The sequence below is a fragment of the Sinocyclocheilus rhinocerous genome, unplaced genomic scaffold (assembly GCF_001515625.1).
Source record: "Sinocyclocheilus rhinocerous isolate Xijiao unplaced genomic scaffold, SAMN03320098_v1.1 scaffold3693, whole genome shotgun sequence".
NCBI classification, from domain to species: Eukaryota; Metazoa; Chordata; class Actinopteri; order Cypriniformes; family Cyprinidae; genus Sinocyclocheilus; species Sinocyclocheilus rhinocerous.
In genome coordinates, this window is record NW_015630705.1 from 452,439 (window position 1) to 475,126 (window position 22,688).

The 22,688-nt window shown below is 40.9% G+C and overlaps 1 protein-coding gene across 1 annotated transcript in view; it reads left to right on the plus strand.

The window, feature by feature from the left end:
• Window positions 1-18,078, plus strand: part of LOC107740731 (actin-related protein 3-like) — a 24,415-nt gene extending 6,337 nt beyond the window's left edge. The window contains exons 9-13 of the mRNA XM_016553239.1: window positions 246-338; window positions 409-534; window positions 614-775; window positions 17,209-17,413; window positions 17,918-18,078. Coding sequence (XP_016408725.1) covers window positions 246-338; window positions 409-534; window positions 614-775; window positions 17,209-17,413; window positions 17,918-18,078 — 747 coding nt within the window. The remainder of the gene's footprint in view (window positions 1-245; window positions 339-408; window positions 535-613; window positions 776-17,208; window positions 17,414-17,917) is intronic.
• The last annotated feature ends 4,610 nt before the right edge of the window (window positions 18,079-22,688 follow it).

Consider the following 22,688-nt stretch of genomic DNA (forward strand, 5'->3'; position numbering starts at 1 on the left):
TACTCACACACGCACTCACACACGCACACACACACACACTCTCATACACACGCACGCACGCACTCGCACACACACACGTACACACACACACTCACAGACACACGCACGCTCACACTCACACACACACACTCACTCACTCATTCACACAAACTCACACACACACTCACTCACTCACAGACAGACAGACAGACACACACACACACACACACACACACAGCAGCGTCTCACACTCTGTTTCCTCTCAGTTTGCTAACCCGGACTTCACTCAGCCCATCTCTGAGGTTGTGGACGAGGTCATTCAGAACTGCCCGATCGATGTGCGCCGTCCGCTCTATAAGGTCAGTAGCGTCGGTCACGGTCAGATGCGGCTGATGGTTCAGTGGTGTGAACTCGTGTGCTCTTTCACAGAACATCGTGCTGTCGGGCGGCTCCACCATGTTCCGTGACTTCGGCCGGCGTATGCAGAGAGACCTGAAGAGAACGGTGGACGCACGTCTGAAGCTCAGCGAGGAGCTCAGCGGAGGGAAACTCAAGGTCACATTCACAGCAGATCTACAGCAGCGTCTGTGTGAGAAATAACTACTCAATATCTGCATCTCTTCTTCTCTCACAGCCTAAACCCATCGACGTTCAGGTCGTCACCCATCACATGCAGCGCTACGCCGTGTGGTTCGGAGGATCCATGCTGGCGTCAACCGTGAGTCACACACGCACACACACACACGCACACACACACTCACTCACGCTCGCTCACTCACTCACACACACAGACTTTGCCTTAGGAAACAACACACACACACTCACTCACACACACACTCACACACACAGACAAAAACTCTTAAAAAAAAATCCCATATACTGCATTTTCTGTCTGTCTTTTTCTTCATGGCATTTTAGATACTCAATTGCTTTTACCTTCAGATGTCATTTATTCATAATCGCAGACGGTCATATGAACATGTGCTTGAGCAGAATCAGTATTAGCAGAAGCTCGTTTTGATAAAGGCAGACACACCAGTGGGAATCCAGTGGGATTTGTAAGTGTAATGGTGAAACATTCCAATAAAAGCTTGTGGTTTCTAATGAAGGCGTGTTTGTGTCTGTCTAATGAGCGTGATGCAGATCATCAGCGGATTTCAGGAGCATCTGGTAGATCTCTGGGTTTGGAATCAAAGGGTTGGATCCTGTGATCGCACAGTTAGTGTTGCATTTCTCCATCAGGAGTGAAAAAACAATCCCGTTGAAGTTCCCGGTTCATACACATCATTGCGATTTTAAATGAAAATGAGAATTACTAAACATGGAGTAATTTCTCAAGATACTGCATATCGTCTCAATCCTGATTACACAACCTAAACCTCTTTTTCAGACACCAGATCAACTTTTTTATAGAGATTTGGCAGCAGACTTTAGTATTCTCAAGAATCTCAGAAATCTGTGCTGATGTTACTGTACGCAGGGTTATAGAAATACCAAGGCCAGAAAACTGAGCTTGCTATGTGTTCAAGGGCCAGTGCTTTTTCATTTTCATTCACTTTTGTCTGTGTCAGTGAAGAAAACACGGGCAACGAATATTTATATGCAAATGTCTGGAGTGATTTACTAAAAGCAGGGCTGCACTCTCACGCTTTCAGATTTTCTCACGCATTTAAATGAAAGCAAGAGCCGTTCAGGTGAGGCTGTGAAAACAGGATATTGGCGAAACAGAAACGCTCCAGTGCGTATTTGTGTTTACAACGTGTTTTTGCAGCGTTCAGTTCGGTCCAGTCCAGCTCAATTCAGTCCAGGGGTGCGTTTCCCAAAAGCATCATTAGCTAACCATGGTAGGTAACGACGGAACTTGCAACGGCGTTTTGGTTCCTTGCCGCTGTCGCCTCTGGCTTGCTTAGTTGGGGACACTTCATTTCCAGCGATATCGTGGACTTGATTGCACAGAGACTATTTAAACTGAACTGAGCTGGATGATGACATCACTGAATTCAATGATGAACTGCCTTTAACTGAAAAATTAGTGTTTACTATTGTCCTTCTGCATTATTGACATACTATTTTCCTAATTAATGCTGTACAGTTTCTTTTGACACAATCTGTATTGTTAAAAGCGCTATATAAATAAAGGGGACTTGACTTGGTCATATGTAACATAAATAAGCTGTAAAATCAATAGATAAGGCTTTAAAAATAACTACATGTGATCTTACATATTCGCGTCTCTATCGCTGTTATCAACCATTTAAACTAACTTCACAATTTTCACTTGCACTGATAGAGCAAGATCATTTCTTTTATTTGTCCTCTTTCATGGACAAGTTCTTTCTTCAGTGTAAATGCATTTCAATTCCTCATATCCTTCAATCTCTTAACCTTAGCGAAAGAGTTTTGAATCTCGCTGGGTGAATCACACTTGCGCTGTGTTGCTGCAAGGCCTGTGATTGGCTGTTCACCGCTGATGTCACACATTCATGTGAACAGGCTCCACAAACTCAGGATCAAAGCCAGAGTTGACAAAGAAAGCTGATGATCAGTATCATGGAACCAACAAAGCTGGATTGGAGTGGTTTGGTTTTGTCAACTCGAAACTAATCCTGTAACTCTGAATTGGTTCAACTACCATCATGGTACAGGCCCCAGCTCAGTCCAGTGCAGTCCAGTTCAGTTCAGTTCAGTTCAGTTCCGTTCTCTTCCAAAGTGTAGACACAAGATTCGTTGTGCAGTGTAGAGAGCTTAATTTATTTTAAGGGCACTTTGTGATATTGTGATGAACTGAAGTGAGTGACAGCTTTTTTGTGATTATAAAGGGAACACTATTTTGTATTTTGTATTTTATATTGTATATTTTTCCTGAGAATCAGTGAATGGTTGCAGCTTTTGTAATTGTTGTGCATGAATCCCTCATTCGTCCACCGTGTAAAGATTGATCTCAGCATCATGCTGCTGGGAAGAGCTTACATGTGCATAAGATGCTGGAAAAGCAAAGAAATGCAGGAGCTGCAGGATTTTCCTGAAGAACAGCTTAATTAATCAGAACAAATGGAGAGCAAACGCCTGATATACTGGACTGATCAGCTGTGAATGCAGTGATTAACATACAGTACATTCCATCAACATACGGGAGTGGCTTAAAGTTCAGTAAAAGCACACTGGGAGCAGATGAGTCTTTATTCAGTCGTGCTGCTATAAGAAAGACCTGATCAACACAAACCATCTTCTCAGTTCTTTAATTGCTTTAATTGACAATCCAGCTGAAGGTCCGTCTCATAAAGGGCACAAAGTCTGTCTCACCTGATGAGATAATGTGCAGGTCAACTGTTTTGTTTTAGGGTGTATTCACACCAGGAAAGTCCGCTAGTTCACTTGCTTTGGTCCGGACCAAATACAATGATTTTTTTGTTTGGTGCGGTTCACTTTCACACTGCCCTTTTTGCAAGTGAACCAGAAATTGTAAACAAAACCACACGTGTGCCAAGGTCATCCATTCATTGGACAGAAATTCTCAAGTAGACAAAAACATGAAGTGCAAAAACAGGCTAATCATGGAGATCATTCATAGTGCAATTTTTATTCTTTTAGCTACTGATTTGGTGTTATCAGCTAACGCAATATGAACGTATGAGCATCATATGAGACAATGTCATACGATGCTGTAATCACGACTTGCAGAAAATAAAATCTATAGATATAAAATACTTAAAGCATATCACAATATTAGTTTAAACATTAACCTAGATAAATGTGCGCTATTAAGCACATATCCAATCGTTTGAGCGGAGAGTGGAAGCTGAAGCCGTTTCAGGACATCAGTGGAAACAAATTAAAATACGCCGTCATTTTTTCTCATAAAGGTAAGAATAATACATTGTTCGGAACTGTAAAGGATCTACTTTTATTTGTGTGCACTCACAATATCAAGAAAACACTGTGCTTTTGTGAAATAAAGAAAACAAATAGGATGCACTTTCTGCCGTCTTGGTCTTGAACAGGAGCGATTCACAAAAATTAACCAAAACTCAGCAAATATTTTCCTTACAGACATGATGAATATATCTATAGAAAGCTTTAAATGACTACAAAATGAAATAATTCAAATCCAAAACAAAAACTCTTTCATTATGTAATCCGTAAAGATGCATTTCTTTCTAAAGGTGCGTCCAATGAGAAGATGGCGAGTCAGGATCTCAACTTCATCTTTGCGACACTGACTCAGAAAACACTAGTTTATTAGTAAATAATTTAAACATCTCCTTACTATTTCTCTCCAACATATTCATTGTAACTTTTGCTGGGGCTTTGCGCAAGCTTTAGCCTATTTAGCGCACTCACGTCACCTTGCTGTGCGCCATGGTCACGATAACTCATCATTTGCATGCATTTTTAAGCATTGTGGTTCAAAAACAAGTGATTTAAGCCATTTCCAAACGCAAACAACAGCACTATATGCACGAGCTGTCTGTTTCTGAGCGTGATTTCTGCAATTGGGTCGGATCGAGGTCGGGTGATATTCACACCTAAAACGAACCGTACCAGAGTTCGTTTGGAAGCGCGGACCGAGACCACCTCTTCAGCTGGGTCTCGGTACGGTTGTTTGGTCCGCACCCGCACACATTTTGGACGATTAAGAAATCCTGGCCGGACGCATTTTTTAGGTCCAAAAAGAGGACATGTCCAGGGAAAAGAGGACGTATGGTCACCCTAGTTTTAGGCTTGATATTCGCTGCTGCTTTAGGGACCGTCTGCAGATTTACCTCACAGTACAAAACTAAATCCAATAATTCATTCAATTATTGTTTACAGAGAAATACCTAGTAAATACCTAGTGGGCAGATATTTTGCCAATATCTCACCTTAGACAATACTTCCCCTAAGTATGTACAGTGCACAAATATTTTTAGAAAAAACATTAGAGTAATTCACCAAAATAAGGTTTTTCTTGTTCCAAAGGTTGTAGTATATTCCTAGTGGCCAAACTAACTTACTACAGGTGAGATTTTCCCAAAACCTCCATTCATATATGTATGGATATGTACATATAAGCAGAGGTGTAGCAATGGGGCAGGCAAGGCAGGCAAATGCCTGGGGCCCCGCATTTTAAGGGGGCCCCCGATGGCCGACCATTTAAACCAACAGGAATGTTAATATTAATAGCTATAACACGCAGCGACATCTCTCCATCCTAGAGCCCTGCACGGGCCTCAGATTTAGGCCCTAGCCCTGCCCTGGCCCGAGATGCTCAGATCCTAGCCCGGGCCATGTCCGACAGCTTATCAGAATTACCGGCCCGAGCCCGTCTTTTTTTTCCCCCTTTCCCCAAACCAGCTTATACTACTGTTCCAGCTATTAAAATAGTTCAGTTTTGTATGTAATGGCAAAGTGATTATATTTCATTTCGTTTTTTTATTAAGTTAATTTAGAAAAAACGTTTGGAGAATTTTTTGTTTGTTAAATATAAGTTTTTGTTTTTTAGTAACGACCAAGCGGCCAGCTGCAGACAGTGAGCTGATCATAGCCTATGTTTGATCAATTTAGCCTTCTCAAATCATCACGACTTGCCTAAAATAAAATCTATAGATATAAAACAGCTCAAGCATATAACAATGTTTAAACGTTAAACCTAGATAAATGTGCGCTGTATCCAATAGTTTGTGCGGAGAGTGGAAGCTATAAAGCGCGTTTTGCAGGACATGGAGGTGCCAGCGCGATCACTTGTGTTTTTTTTCAGTGGATACGCCGTCATTTTTGCTCATAAAGGTAAGAATAATACATCATGTAGCTGTAAAGGGTCTTGTGTGCACTCATAATATCAACAAAACCTTGTGCTTTTATAAAATAAAGAATGATGCGCTTTCTGCCGTCTCGGTCTTGAACAGGCGCGCTTCACAAAAATGAACCAAAACTCAGTGAAAACATGCCTCACAAACATGATAAATATATCTATAGAAGGCTTTAAATTACTACTTAACGAAATAAAACAAATCAAAAACTAAAACTCTTTCATTATAATCATAATCATTAAATATGCACTTCCCTCTAAAGGCGCGTCTGAGGAGATGGCACGGACTATCAGATATCTCCTTACTGTTTCCCCCTGACACATTTACGGTAATTACTTTTGCCGGTGCTTTGCAGCACAATATAAAGTGGTTGCATATTGTTAAAACTAATCGTGCTAGTGATATCTTTGACTTTGTTGGACTGTCGACTATAGAACAGTGAATAGAAGCGAATATCGAACCTAAAACTAACTTTACGGCGCTGATGTGAAGTTCCAGAACTCCTGCTGATGTTGAAGCGCATGCAGACGCTCAGATGAGCTGCTCCAGATGCGACTGATTAGAGATGAACGGCATTAAAGCAGATCTGCATGAACAAACATGAGTAACGTTAACTCTAGAGTGAGTTACAGTGATGCCGTTACATGAGAGAGAGACAGAGAGAGAGAGAGAGAGACAGAGAGAGAGAGAGAGAGAGAGAGAGAGAGAGAGAGAGAGAGAGAGAGAGAGAGAGACAGAGAGAGAGAGAGACACAGAGAGAGAGAGGGAGAGAGAGAGCATTGCTCAGTTCATTCGATCATGATCGAGGCGCTTCTGGCAGACAGACGGAACTGATCACACTGAACTGATCGATCGATCGGATCTTCGTCGCTGCTACTCGATGAATCAAACGGCCAGCGTCTCTCATCAGGTGAAATGTCAGTCCTCATCATCCAAGAGCATCACAGTAAGTGTTTTCTGCGCTTTTCTGTCATCACTGGAGTTTGTGTGCTGGATTTGCTTTGAAATGAAAACTGGTGGATCAATTACAGATGATCAATAATAATTCAGCTGATGTGGTTGTCATGTAATATCGTGATATTTCCCGTTATGCTGTTGTTTGTCTTTTGTTTGTTTTACTTTTTTTTATATAGCCTGTATAACGCACAAAAGTGCCACAAATACAAGTGAAATCTGACAGATCAGATTATTGATAAATGTATGGAGTCCGTTTATCAGCTGTGATATTACAGTGATGATGAGAAGTTGTGAGCTGATTGTGCTGCTGGTCTCAGTCCGTCAGGTTTGACAGCAGGACCAGATGTGGAAGTCCTCCTCTAATTCTCATTTAGTTCATATTCTGGTTTGTCTGCTCACCTGTATGTACAGTAGTATGCATCATCAATGAGGTGAGCCATGAATTTGTTCTAGAGAAAAATGATTCTCCGATGCATCACAGGTCTCTTTAATGATTCAGAACTGATTCTGAGTGTTGTTTAGTGTTGAATCCAATGGAGAATATACTCAGATTCAAGCATTTGCATGCTTAATTTTTTCTTGTGGATAGGATTATTTCAGGTTCAGACCACTCCTTCCAATCCAATCGAAATTTTGAGATGGACTGAGCCATAATAAAGCAGTGACGGGAAAAGCTACTAGTGATTTTAATAAACTATTTATTATACAATGAAATAAATACTATAAAATAACTTCATTCAAGACGTGAATAATTATGAAGAATGTTCTTCTGCAGATGTTCATGGATGAATGTGTAGCTACAGATGCGTGATGAGATTCAGATTCCCCCACACAGTAACGCAGGTTTGAAGGCTTTTCTCTTTTGTATTATGATAATAATTGCTGTAAAAAGAGAAAGTCTCTTTATTCCTGCGTTCATTGGCATGTGTTGGAGCCGCTGGTGTGTTTGAGAGGCAGTGAAGCCCCTCTGTGTGGCTCATGAATGTTTAATAGTTTATGATGGACTGTTCAAAGCCGGAGCAGAGCTCACCTCGTGCTTCACGCTGTTGAAGGATCTTCATCATCCTCATCGCTGGCGCTGTAGATCAGTGTTTGCCAGCCCTGATCCTGGAGGCCAGAAACACTTGAGTCTCCTCATGTCACGTCTGGTCACCTTTATATCTAGAGCGCTTTATACAGTACAGATCGTTTCAAAGCAGCTTCACAGTGATAAACAGGACCAGGTCTGGGACACACCACCAGCATCTCACATCTACAGTGTGTACATCTACAGGACGCTCAGTTACGGTGACTGTGGGTCAGTGTGTCACTTACACGTCATTCATGATGCTGTATATTGTGTATATCATCGTGTGTAAATGATCGGCTCCTCTGCTGTTATGATTAGATCTCACAGCAGTGTTGCACACGAGAGGTCAGTCAGGATCAAACGTCACGCATGCGTCTGTCCATCATCTCAACATTACACACACACACACACACACACACACACAATGTGGTTAGTATGGTATAGTTTGTGTGCTCATATTACCTTCAGAGACACTCTGTGATATCAGATATGCTCATAATGGAAACTCATGTTACACACACACACACACACACACGCACGCACGCACGCACACACACACACACACACACACGCACACTTTCACCTAAGTATCCAGTCATAGAAAGACTCTTCCCAATATTACACTGAAACGTGTATCTGCTGTGACAAGCGCTGGTGTAATTAGTTAAGAGCTTTCTAATTGAATGTAGAGGGTGTTTGGACGCGTCTCGTCTGGAGAACATCTGATAGATAAGAGGAAGTGAGAGTGAACATTAGAGGAACTGAAATGACTAAAGAAACTGGACGCCGGATTGAGGTTTTTTGTTTTTTTTGTGGCGATTAAAAGAGAGATGAAGTTCAGAACCGAACAAATACTGCTTCTGCTCAGATACATGTTCAATTATCATATTGAACTGAATCTGATGTGAATTATTTCTGCACTCTATTTATTTTCGAGTCATTCGTTATCAGATATGCTTAAAATAATTTGGAGTGTTCACTAAAAATGATGTTTGTTCAGTGAAATAAGACAGTTATGTTACTGTACATTAATCAGATGCTGGTCTGCCACAGCAAACCTTCAGAAACATTTAGGTCCTTTATTTAGCAGCTGCTTCATGTCCATCACTAATGAACAGGCAGCATTTACACCAGATTATTCTGATTTTATGAATCTATGCACATTATTCACCCATATGTTTTCACACTAGTTAGACCACGTTCACGTCCATCACTGGCTTTTGATGCCACCCTGGCTCCGTTCCGAAGCACTGATAAATCATTCATGCTTTCTGGCCATTACCGGTGTGTAAACTCTGCCGTGCAAATACTGGAATAATAGTTTCCTGTTATTGGTTTAATGGCACATCAAAGAGGAATTAAAGATGGTTGTTGTAGATGATGATGGCTGTTTGTGGGCGGCATAGCTCTACAGCGCGCAGCTCCCACGCAACAGATGCAGAAACATGCAAACAGCAGAGCGTCTCTGATCCCAATGAAAATCATTACATGCTGTCCGGCTTAAAGCTGTTTACTCTGTCAGCAACAGCACCACAGCACAGCACTGTTATATGTTTAATGTTTATGATGTACAAACATACTGCCTCCATCAGGTTTGTGCATTTTTAAACATTTTTTCATGGCTTCTGAAAAATACTGTAACAACAAGCAGTGTTTAGTGAGGATTTATTGACCCAGTATTTTTTTTTTATAATAATGATAATAAAGCAGAAACAATATGAAAATGTTTAAAAATAAATAATGAGTCTATGTAAAAAAAAATTAAAAAATTTAATATCAACAGACAGAAATATTACAATTGGGTGTTTAAAGTAAATAATGTTCCAACTTTATTTAAACATCAGATTAAACATGAAATGTATGAATTTTCTTTGGATTAATACAATCCCAGCGAGGTTCTGCTTGATTTCTGACCCGCTGCTGATTCATTCTCAGACTGTGAAACTCACCCAACAGGCCAGCTCTGTCTTTCTTGACTTCATTTCCTAATGTTCTCATCAGAGCTTGAGGTTTATTTGTGCTGCTCAAGAGAGAAATGGCCACATAATATCCACAGAAATCAATCAGAGTCGTTGTCTTGTTGTTCTGACGGTTTTCTCTCGTTCAGGTCGTGTAACAAACGCCTCCCGTTCCTTCTGTAAATATCACTACATCATAAAACCCCAGAGCAGCACATTTCATCACTTTAGTGCTGCATAGATCTGAACTCTGTGATCAGCCAATCTCGTCCTCACCTCACGTCTCTTTTGGCCTGAATGAGACACAATGAACAATCCACAACGCTTCCTTCCTCTGAAACTTCACATGTTGTGGATGACTGAGAGATTGACACTGTTGTTTTAGTTTTGTACTGTTAATTAACTCCTGGAAGGAAACATCTGTGTTTTTAGCAGCAGAGCTTTCTTCCCACACGTCATGGATCTAAGGGCTCTTCAGCTCTTCGTGTTTGTGCTGTAGAGTCGCTGGTCTGGTGGCGTGTGGAGAGACATCAGTGCCTGACTGGACTGCAGACTGCTCTGGTCATGCTGTGTGTTTGCTGCAGGCGAGAGCAGATGCATGGCTGTGAGGTCTGCGGTGAGCTGTGTGCTATAACACCTACAAATGCTGCTCATTACATACACTACATATAAAAGAGACAGACGTGTAGATGTTTCTGAAAGATGTGTTCTCTGTTTTGGGGGGATGGACATTGTTAAATTAGACCTTATGGTAACACTTTACAATAAGGTGTCTTTTGTTAACATTAGTTAATGTATTAACTAACATGAACTAACAATGAACAATACATTTGTTAAAGTATTTATTAATCTGTGTTAATGTTAGTTAATGAAAATACAGTTATTCATAGTTTGTTCATGTTAGTTCACAGTACATTAACTAATATTAACAAGCACAACTTTTGATTTTAATAATGCATTAGTAAATGTTGAAATTAACTAAGATCAATAAATGTTGTTCATGCTTAGTTCCTGTTGACTAATACAGTTAACTACTGTTAATTAATGAACCTTATTGTAAAGTTTTACCAACCTTATTTATTGCATCAAAATTTGTTAATACTTTACTATAGTTTAGGGGTGGATCGTTTTATTATTTGTTAGTCATGCAACAATACTTATTACTTTGATTGTTTTCATTAGTAAGCATTGCTATATGATAAGAACAGTGTCTAGTGCTCTCATGAATGATTTAGCATGACTTTGTGAAAGGTTAAAATATTAAAACTGAATAAAATAGCATAGCTTTCTTCTTGGCCACTGTCTGCATATTTGCCATATATTTCATTCTGTAACCTACTTATCCTACAGATCTCTGTACTAGTGTTATTATGCTGCTGTTTATGATTGCGTTGATAGCGTTTCTATGATGATGATCATTGCATTTGTCTTACCGAATGTGGTGTCCTATCAGCAGTAACGTGCCTGTGCTGTCCAGCAGAGGGCACTCCAGCCCTGACTCTGACTCTCACAGACTACATTCCCCATAATCCCTTGCTGGACTCATCATCTCTGATTACATTCACCTGTGTCTTGTTACCTCATCAGTCTCACTCTATTTACAGCCTGGTTATCCATTCATTCATGGCTCAGTATTGTCTAGCCTGTAATGTCTTCGTGGTTTCCCATCTTTCCTAGTTCCTTGTTGTCTTGCCTTGTCTTTTAACCTTGGACGGTTTACCCTGGATTATGATTGTTTGCTGCCTGACCAGGGGCCCGTTCTCCATACGTCGCTAACTCCGTTAGCTGGATTTGATTGTTGACGATTTCGCTTGATCTTGGATTGGTTGGTTCTTCGAAGCTCATCCCGGAGTTGCTGTCATAGCAACAGGTCCGTAAGCTTAAACCTGCTCGGGAGCAGCTTATTTCATGTAAACAGGATTAGATGGCATCTTTTTAAGCAGAATTGATACTTAAAATCTGTCCTCTACCACCGCTACTTTATTGGAGCGCAGGAGATGCAGATAACATGATCTTCACCCTTAAGAAACTTTAATTAATGCTGTCACGTAACAAATCTGTTCAAATATAAAATTAAATGAATTGCTAATTACTACATTGAAATAAAAATGTAAAGCCTGTACAAATATTAGAAATCGTGAATATAAATAGGAATAATGTAAAATTAAAATAAAAAACGGTGCACATTTGATCTATTTTAACATTTTATGTAGTTTTGTTCGCTTGGCTGTTTCCTTATAAAGGTCGAAAAATTTGTCAAGTTTTTCATCAGATGTCTTTTAATTATATGATGTCATTACGTTGCTGTCTTGCCGCCAGCCAATCGCTGATCGTGGTTTCGAGTATCGATAGTTACAGCACAGTAACGCTCCTGCAGACAGGGACAAGTACACTACACAGAAATGTCCTGTCGGCGCGGTATTTGAGCGGACTTTGCTTTTCCCGTGAGCACGAGCGGTACATGACTGTAGTGTTCGCATGGGCCGTGAGCAACTCAACCGAGCGCACATTCAGAGAGCGTTTTTCTCTTTCGGCCGAGAATTTCCGGCGGCTAAATTTCGGTGCATCCCTATGAACAATCAAACCGTCTAAACTGAATTATACATGCAGACACTCATAGGAGGAGTTTCTGTGCTAATTAAAGTGCTAATTAATCATTCAGAGAACTTCAAATTTTATTTTTGAAAATGGAAACATTCCTCACAGCTGGCTCCGCGGAGCCATGAGCAGATGTTAAAGCTGGTTTACACTGCGACAGAACCTCATTTATTCTCTACCAGCAGCAGTAAATTACAAATGCAATACATTTACTGCATCATCTGCAGTCTGCACATCAGAGAGCGCGTGTTTAGATCCGTTTGGCTTCTTGACTGTGTAGTGCTTTGTGTAAGTGACGCTCCCTGACTTCAGTTCAGCTGAAGTGCTCTGTAATGACCACTAGAGAGCGTCTGTGTCTCCTACAAACAGCCTTCAGAGGAAATACAGGCCTCCTGATGCTGGTCAGCTCAACATGGCAGCCGGCATGAACTGTGTGACATTATTGATTCAGTTCCTAAAAGTAAAGGAAACAATCATGCTTTCTGATGTATTTCTTTTGAGATTTAAGTTTTTCTGTAGAGCTGTTGAGTTTATGGATCATTACTGCTCTTCAATACGTTTTCATGTCCCTATCATAATATACTGCATAAAAAATAAAATATTTTAAAGATGTGAATCATGTTAGCTTTTCTTTGATCACTGCATTTGATCTCAGTGCAGTGAATTTTTAATCAGCGTTGATTCTGCTTGATCTTGTTCAAAAACATACCATACGTCTTTCTTATGGTCCATAATCAAGTCAAGATGTATGTGTTTTTATAGCTTATCTCACAATACGGCGTTACAGAGATGTTTCAGTGCTTTACAGAAATGATGCTTTAATGTCTCTGATCAATGCATTATTAAAGCAATGACTGCGACCTCGTGCTCCTCGTCATCCATCAGTACAGATGACTCGTGAAGGTCTGATCTCCAACCTCATTACGGACGTGCTGAGACACAAACAGGGAGACAAAAGCAGGGAAGATGTTGGTAATTTAATGTGATCTAATGTATCTGAATTGCTAGTTCGCAGGACGAGTTTGATGAAAGCTTTATATACGCATGTCATTAGTTCAGATTTTAACTGAGAGAGTGTCTGAGTGCCAAGCATTGCTATAAAGACTGTTACAGACTTTACATGCCAAATGTGAGAAGGCTTTGCCTCCTCTTTTGTGGACTTTTTGCCTGTGTTGTTTTTGCCACTTATGCATTTAAGAGTAAGTAGCAGCATTTTGTAATTGATGTCAATCCTAACAGGTATCTAGTAGGGAAGCAACAATACATTTAGCCCACGGTTCAATACAGACCACAGTTTTCAGTTCGGTTCAGTTCAACTTGTAACATCAGAGTGTTCTTTGTGATTTGCTATTTAAAATGCACTTTTTAAAACAAATTAACAAAAACAAAAAAACAACAACTCCTGTACACTTCTGGACACTGGAACATGGGTTACCACATGTCTATTTGACTTGACTGAGAGAAGTATTATTTTAGGATGGATTGGCCATTATTGAGTGCTAAAAACACATGTAATGTTTCATTCATACTGGAAACCGGAGGCTTCACAGAAGTAGTACAACTCATGACGTTCCAGGAAATCCCTAATATGGACAAAGACATCCAGCTATTGCTGTAACTGAATAAAAAGAAGATAAAACGTTTTAAATGATGAAACAGGAAGACAATAAACACCGACTGCGACAATGTATAGTTTATCTGTGTTCTTCAAGCCATCTTGGGTCTTTTCATAAAAATTAAGTATATTTATAATCCATTGCTAATCAACATAGCCTTTAATTACATTATAGAATATATTTTTTTGTTTTTTGTTGGACAGCAGGTTTAGAAACGCTTCTCAATACAAGTCGTTATAGCGGAAGATGTTTGCTGTGTGTTGCATAAAACAAACTAGTTTCAAACGAACATAGTTTTGTGTGTAATTCAAACTTCCTGCATTTCTGTCTGGTCTGCGCTGAGTGATAATTCATCAACAGCATGTGATTCAAAGTGAAAGTGCTGTTTTCATCCCAGGTTTGGAGCGTTTGACTTTTGCTCTTTTTCTCACATGTAACTGTAAATCAGTGTTGAGCAGCTGCAGCCGCTCCAGTGAAAACACTGAGTACATTTAGTCACATCTGCAGGAAAATGCTCTGATATTGTTGATCAGATTATGTGTCAATTTTAAAGCTCCTCAATTAAGTGAGTGTCAGTAAAGGTCGCCGGGGTCAGAGGGCAGAAGACTTAACAAACTTTATTAATAGTGCCAAATCCAGCACATACTCATGCAATTATCACTCTGACCCAGAGTAATTAGCATACAGTCCTGAGAGAGAGAGAGCGCCGTCTCACCTTAATGAGTGTGAATCTGCACACACACACACACACACACACGATGAAACGGGGACATGCGGCTGAACTCAATCCAAACACTCAGAGCAGCACTTCAGCGCTGTGTGTGACGAGTAGTTCAGGCAACTCATCGACTAGTTCATCTGAAATTATGATGTCGTTTTTTTGTGTCCCTCCTGAAATTCCATAATTGATTCTGCTGTTTTTATCTCTGTGAAGCTGCTTTGATTCTCATTGGTCAGTCGTGACATTCCGATGTGTGTTATTCCCGATAGCAACCGTCGTCATTAGCAACACCGAATAACGTGCTCATCACACGCCGCGCTCTCGCTAGTTTCATTCAAACGTCTCAGTTATCGACTGTATTTACTGTCAAATGAAAATACAGGACTTTAGTATTAATAGTAGGCCTGTGGAATGATGGTTTTGTACACTGTAATGGATTTAAGATGATAAACAGGCCAGATTTTAAAATGCTTTTTCTAGAATGAGCATTTTATGTCCCCGTCTTCTGATACGACTCTACATTATGCCTTAAATGTCTGTCCTGTCTGAGCCTGTTCATTCATCTAGGCTCAAAGACATTTGTTAGAAACAAGTTAGTTTTTCTTTGAGGAAGCTTTGTGTTTACAGAGCTAATAATATTTCTCAAATCAATCTTTCCTGTTATTATTTATCCAAGTAATTATTCTAATTAGTTACTTATGTGTCAAGTAGTCGTGTAATAAGCCGGATAATGTACGTCCAGCCGGTTGTTATCGCAGAATAAACCCTTTCAGGGTGATCAGGTCGTGTAAGGCCTTGTCCACACTAATATGTTTTTGTTTGAAAACGCATCTTTTTCTCTTCATTTAGGCCTCCCGTCCACACTGAGACGGCGTTTTTGTCAAAGAAACTAAATACAAAGACTAAAGATAGATTAGTCTAGTACGCTGAACTTCACAGGCGAGTGTTAGAGTGTGAACTAAACACACATATATAAATGTATATTATACACAAAAAACACATGCGAGCCGGTGAAATCAGGTCAGTCAGACGTTTCTCTCTCTCATTCTTCAACACCTCGCACAAGGTTCTCCTCAGGTTGACTAAATTTGGAGCTCATGAATACAGAGGCCATAGATCAGGGAGATCCGCCTGTTTCTTCTGTGTGAAATAAAGCAGTGCTGCGTGTTTTCAGGATGTTTGGAGCTTCCTACAACCTTAGAAATATAGAAGCATTGAGTTTAGCTGACAGATTACATGTGTGTGCTGTTTAATAGTCTGGTGAGAGAGCTGTGAGATGCAATGATGTTTCATATGATCACAGACTGATTATTTTCTGCGTTAATATTAAATGCAGTGATCAGCAGTTTCTGTTAGAAGTTAGAAACAGTGTAACTGTACAGCACTTAAATAACAGCTGCAAATAAACAGCTTTCATACTGAGAGTATAAACGTAACACTTAGGCTTTACACCGAATCACTTACTAACCTGTGTGTGAAGCCTCACATTTCTGCTTTAAACTACAACAATGTTTATGTTTTATTTATTCATCTGAACAAACTGAGGGATGAATCTGAGCTCTGCATAACCAACAGCATGTCACAGATGCATTAAATCCTGCAATGATTCAAGACATTCCTTGATTCGAGAGTTTTTGGATCATATTTAGTCAGTGATGTGATCACTGTTGTTTTCATATGCAGGTGTTTTTTGAATATGAACATTTTGTGGAACTTTATGCTGGTGTTTTAACCCTGTTTGTGCCCCGGTGGCTGTGTTTGAATCCTCTAACGCTGCCGTCAGTCTCGTCTTAATTGGTTCGTTTGACATCTGACCTCCTGCAGACTCACAACGGAGATTATTATATTATATCGTACAGGACAACAGATACAGTTAATGACTGAAGGCAAAGGGATAATGTTAAAGAATGAAGGTGCACAGAAAAGAAAAGGAAATATTACTAATAAAAATATTAAGAAAGAGCTATAGTACATTTTTGAGCTGTGGAAAGGTGCTATATAAAGAAAATGTATTATTGTTTCTGTGCATTCTGTCATAAAGTGCATCTTTGTCTCAGGTTTTCTTGATGGCAGTGGGGACTCAACCTAACCAGTCCTGGGAAGCCATGTTTCAAGTGTCTGTCCATCTCTCTATAGCGAGGTTTTGTCAGTTGCGTCTGTACTAGGTACATGACGGTATCAAATTTCATGCTGCGATAATCATTGAAGCTTTTATCACAGTATACGGTATTATCACAATATTGAAATAAGTTGCAAAAAAGTGTTGTTATACTATGACATGTATAATAACTTTGTGAATTGCTTTATTGTATTTATGTTCAAAGTAAACAAATGTTTCAAACATTCATATGCAAAAGAATCATAAAGAACAATAGGTAGGCTAAGGCTTTACAAGGTCTCATTAGTAAACGTTAGTTAATCCATTAACTAACACTAATAATGAGAAATAGCTACATTTGTTACAGAAGTTATTATGTTAACGTTAGTTAAAAAAATACAACTGAACTTTGTTTGTTGTTAGATCAAGTCCATTAACAGCGATTCTCAACTCAAGAGCTCGGGGAAGAGTGCTGTTACGGTCTCGGAAGGAGTTGGAGCGGATATTTCCTCCGTGAAATGTTCTGCAACAGAAGTTGCCACCTTAGAGAAAACTGGAACGGACTCAGGGAAAGAAAGGGCTTTGGGACTGGAGCGGACACCGCCACTTCAGGAGGTTCTGCGGTGGTGTGAGTGGCCCAAACACACAGAATGGCCGTAGCCATAACTGGCAGAACAGAAAGTACAATGTCTATTTCTAGAACTGACTGCGTTGTGCCCGGGGAACTAGAATGAGTAGTGACCGGCAGGCTTGAGAGGGTTGAAACAGTGTTGCTTGAGAATGCTGAGTCGGTGTGGTTCGTGAGTGTGGAATCTGTGTGGCTCGGGAGCGTGGATTTCACAGGGTAACCAGCAGCTCGCACGGATACCAGTGGAGGATCCTCCATACTGGATGCCAATCTCTGATGCTTAATGATAGGTTCTATTGACAGGAACATGGGGGGTTTTGGTAACACAACCGCGACAGGACGTGGCTCTAGGCTGGCAGATGTGACAGGATGAAACTCTGGAAGATTAGCTGAAACGTGACGAGGCTCTGGAAGATCAGCCGAGACGTGACGAGGCTCTGGAAGATCAGCCGAGATGTGACGAGGCTCTGGAAGATCAGCTGAGACGTGACGAGGCTCTGGAAGATGAGGCTCTGGGAGATCAGCCGAGATGTGATGAGGCTCTGGATGATCAGCCGAGATGTGACGAGGCTCTGGAAGACGAGGCTCTGGATGATCAGCCGAGACGTGACGAGGCTCTGGAAGATCAGCTGAGATGTGACAAGGCTTTGGAACAGCGGCCATGACGGGATGAGACTTTGAAACGGCGGTCATTTTGCAAACAGTGTCTGTGTTGGCAGCTTCTTTATTAACTTTTTTTTTTTCTTTATTAACTAATTATGTCTCTGGGCTGGCGGCCATGTTGTGGTCCTCATCCACGACACCCACGGTAAATGCAGAGCCGCTAATTCGAAGTGCCAGATCGATATTAATATCCAAAATCCAATTTGGGTCGTGCAGTGGCATGACAGATTGCAGTGGCTCAGCTAGGCCACTCCGAAAAAATATCATCAGGCAAGTATCGTCCATAAAAGTCAGATAGGCCAGTTCAACAAAGTCCGCAACATAATCCTTAATAGAACGATCTTCTTGGCAAAGACGCATTATTTGGATTAAATCACCAGCAAGCAATAACAAGAATAATCCAAGAGAGTAATCCCACAAACAGGCGCAAGGTCAGGGCAGGCAGCAAACAATCAAAACACAGAAACAGTCTAAGATCAAAACACACTAAGGCAAGGCAAGGAAACAAGGGAACACGGAAACTGGGAAAACGTTACAGGCTTCCAATCATCAGCGATGTGAGAGTGTGTGTGTGCCATTCATATAGTGTGTGACTGATGAGGTGATGAGAGACAGGTGACAGCAAAGGATTATGAGAAATGGAGTCCGGGGTAAAGTGGAAAGAGTCTGGAATGGAGTGCCCTCTAGCGAAGCTCATTGACGAGGCTCTGGAAGATCAGGTGAGATGTGACAAGGCTTTGGAACAGCGGCCATGACGGGATGAGACTTTGAAACGGCGGTCATTTTGCAAACAGTGTCTGTGTTGGCAGCTTCTTTATTAACTTTTTTTTTTTCTTTATTAACTAATTATGTCTCTGGGCTGGCGGCCATGTTGTGGTCCTCATCCACGACACCCACGGTAAATGCAGAGCCGCTAATTCGAAGTGCCTGATCGATATTAATATACAAAATCCAATTTGGGTCGTGCAGTGGCATGACAGATTGCAGTGGCTCAGCTAGGCCACTCCGAAAAAATATCATCAGGCAAGTATCGTCCATAAAAGTCAGATAGGCCAGTTCAACAAAGTCCGCAACATAATCCTTAATAGAACGATCTTCTTGGCAAAGACGCATTATTTGGATTAAATCACCAGCAAGCAATAACAAGAATAATCCAAGAGAGTAATCCCACAAACAGGCGCAAGGTCAGGGCAGGCAGCAAACAATCAAAACACAGAAACAGTCTAAGATCAAAACACACTAAGGCAAGGCAAGGAAACAAGGGAACACGGAAACTGGGAAAACGTTACAGGCTTCCAATCATCAGCGATGTGAGAGTGTGTGTGTGCCATTCATATAGTGTGTGACTGATGAGGTGATGAGAGACAGGTGACAGCAAAGGATTATGAGAAATGGAGTCCGGGGTAAAGTGGAAAGAGTCTGGAATGGAGTGCCCTCTAGCGAAGCTCAAGGGCACTCCAGCTAGAGATTGTGACAGAAGCAGCTGTTTTGTTTCCAGGACAACGGCTGCATTTCTGCTGCTCCATCAGCACCACCTGCTGTCAGAGAGTGAATGTGCTTGTTTACATCAGAGTGTGTGCGCGCCTCTTTGACGCAGCATACAGTGGTGTTGTGCATTTTGGCGGTTGATGGGAAAAGTATTGGTAAAATGCATTTTAAAAATCTGAATAATAAATAATTATTCACTGTATTTTGAAGTGCCCCCGATAACAATATCATGCCGGTTCATTAGGGGTGTAATGATATTCAAACTGAACCGAAAATCCACGATACACCACCCACGGTATGTACCGCGGTACTCTCTTGGAGTACCCCGCCCCCTGCTGAGACACTTCAAACGTGTATGCCATGATGGTTTTGAATTGCTTGAATCACTTTGAAAAGGAAGGTACCATTAGGGCAACATGTGCAGAACAAACTTCTAGGCTATAGGACGTTTCCTATCAGATTCTCGAATAGACGTTTAGAAAATGTCTTTACCCTTACAGAAAAGCCACATGAACTTCACATGTGCATACTGTATGTGCATATTATAATAGAACATTATTATAATAAAACTTTGTGAATTTTTAGAGTTTAGTTGCTGCGGGATTGCGAGCATTGTGCGAAAAATTCTACACATTCTCGCAGGTTTCGCGATTATAAAGCGAGAATTTCCCGAAACATTTATGCACTGTAGCATGTAGGTTGAATCCAAACAGATTATCAGAGCAGATCAGTTATTTTTTTAAACTTTCAGTGAGACGGACTTTCACAAACCGTGTGAATGATTGGGACTGAGTGTTAAAGGGTTAGTTCACCCAAAAATGAAAATTAACCCATGAATTACTCACCCTCAAGGTATCCTAGGTGTATATGACTTTCTTCTTTCAGACGAATCCAGTCGGAGTAATATTAAAAATTGTCTTTGATCTTCCAAGCTGTTTAATGGCAGTCAGCGGGTGTTGCATGCATCAGTCCAAAAGAAGTGAAATAAAGTGCTTCCATCCATAATAAAAAGTGCCTCACATGGCTCTGGGGGTGAACAAAGTCCTCCTGTTGCGAATCGATGCATTTTTGTAAGAAAAATAACCATATTTAAAACGTAATAATCAATTTAATCTAGCTTGCGCTCACTGTTGTACACGGAAGCAGCTCTGGGCGGATGACGTAAGACGTCGGTGTTGCACATGCGCCGCTCAGAAGTGACGAACGCGGAAGCGCAGGGGAGAGATCATAACAACAGTCATGAATTAGAAGTACAAAATGAGGATTTATAAAGAAGAATGTCGGATGATTTCGATATAAGCTAAGAGGAGACTGGTTTTCGTTTGCTAAAGTAAGGAAACTTTGCTTCTTGGGTGAACTATCCCTTTAAAGCGTCTTCTGCCACTCTCTCAAAATGCACAAATGGCCTCACATCCATAGTATCCATGCTGAGTTTGCTCTGCAAGCGAGCTGTACGCTGCAATACAAGCCTAGCATGTGTTTCGTACAGTTGATGGAAGTGTCACTTGCACGTCATTTAAAGTCATGCCAATTTAAACATTCAAGCTATTTTAACCCATAAAGTACTCATGCACTTTCTGATACTGCTTTTCCACCGGGGCTGGTGCCGGAGCCCAGTGGGAGCCGGGCTACGCTTTTCCACTCAAAATATTCTGGGCCAGTGCCCAGATCCTGGTTCCGAACCAGCCGCAAACCTTGCTGGTCTCGAACAAGGGATCCTATGACGTTCGTAGGCGGAGTTTCCACTACAACCAGTTTGAAAGGTGCCATTTTTTAAAGCTGTCATGTGTTCAGGTAAATTAACAACATTAACACAGTTAAATGTCAGTTCAGCAGTGGTCAACAGAACAGATCAACGCTCTCCTTCTGCAAGAGATAACAAGCGATTCCGATCACATGTTGATTACGTAGAAGGATCTGCTCCCTTCCAGAAACGGGTTAGGGTTAACTAACCGGTTCTGAATGAGTGCCAGGCTGCAGCTCTGGCACCAGCCCCAGAGGAAAAGTGGTATGAGATGGTCTTCAAAGCGCTCTCAGCCAAAGCGCACAGCTGCCTCTTAAACAGCTCGTGACTCTCCACTGTCAGATTGAGTTATTACATATTTGATGTAATAACTGGTTATTACATATTTGATGTAATAACTGGTGAAAGAGTTTTCATGCCTCATTGAATCTTTAAATCTTTCACAATTTGTTTCGAGTCCTACTCATAATTTGGGACACACATTGTATCTGGTGTTGTCATATGGCTTCCCCATAACAAACCTGAGAGTGATTGATGCTGCTTTTTCAGACCATTTGCCAATTGTGTTTGAATTTGTTTGTGATTTCCCCACCCCACATGCTCTCAGTCTGTAAGTTATTCTCGTTTTATTCAGCCGTACAATGCCAGTTTATTTTCAGAGCACTATCAAGCAAATTTCGTGGATGTTGCCGCTTTAGACAAATTAAACACTGAAGAGATGGCAGAGGTTTTTATTAATTCCTGCTCCATTTCTATAGATTCTGTTGCTCCCCTTAAGCCAAGGAAAGCGAAGGGAAAGGGCACCACTCAACCTTGGTTAAATGATAATACCCACGCTCTTAGACAAGAGTGTCGTAAGGCAGAGCGAAAATGGAAAAGGGACAAACTCCAAGTCTCATATGAGTGTCTGATTGCATGCTTAACTAGCTACCAAAAGTCAGTTAAAGTCAGAATTCCTTTCCAAACTCATTATTGAAAATGCGAACCGACCGTGGATGCTGTTTAAGACAATTGATTTGGTGCTAAATCCCTTACCTGCCCTTTCTCTTGATCCATCTCGGGAAACCTGTGAGAACTTTTTAAAAATGTTTGATAATAAAGTATTGAATATTAAGGCTTCTTTTAAGCCATCAACATATGATCCCCATTGAGCTGTTCACCAACAGATTTGTTAACTTGTTTTCATCCAATTTCCTCTGTACAGCTAGCGGATTTTGTTTTTAAGACTAAATCCTCCAGCTGTGAGTCTGATGTCATCTCAGCTCGTCTTTTTAAGGAAGTGTTTGCAACCCTGAGTCCGGCCGTAACAGCCATCATTAATAGTTCTTTAGCAAATGAAGTTGTACCAGCTAGTTTCAAACATGCTGTGGTTCACCCTCT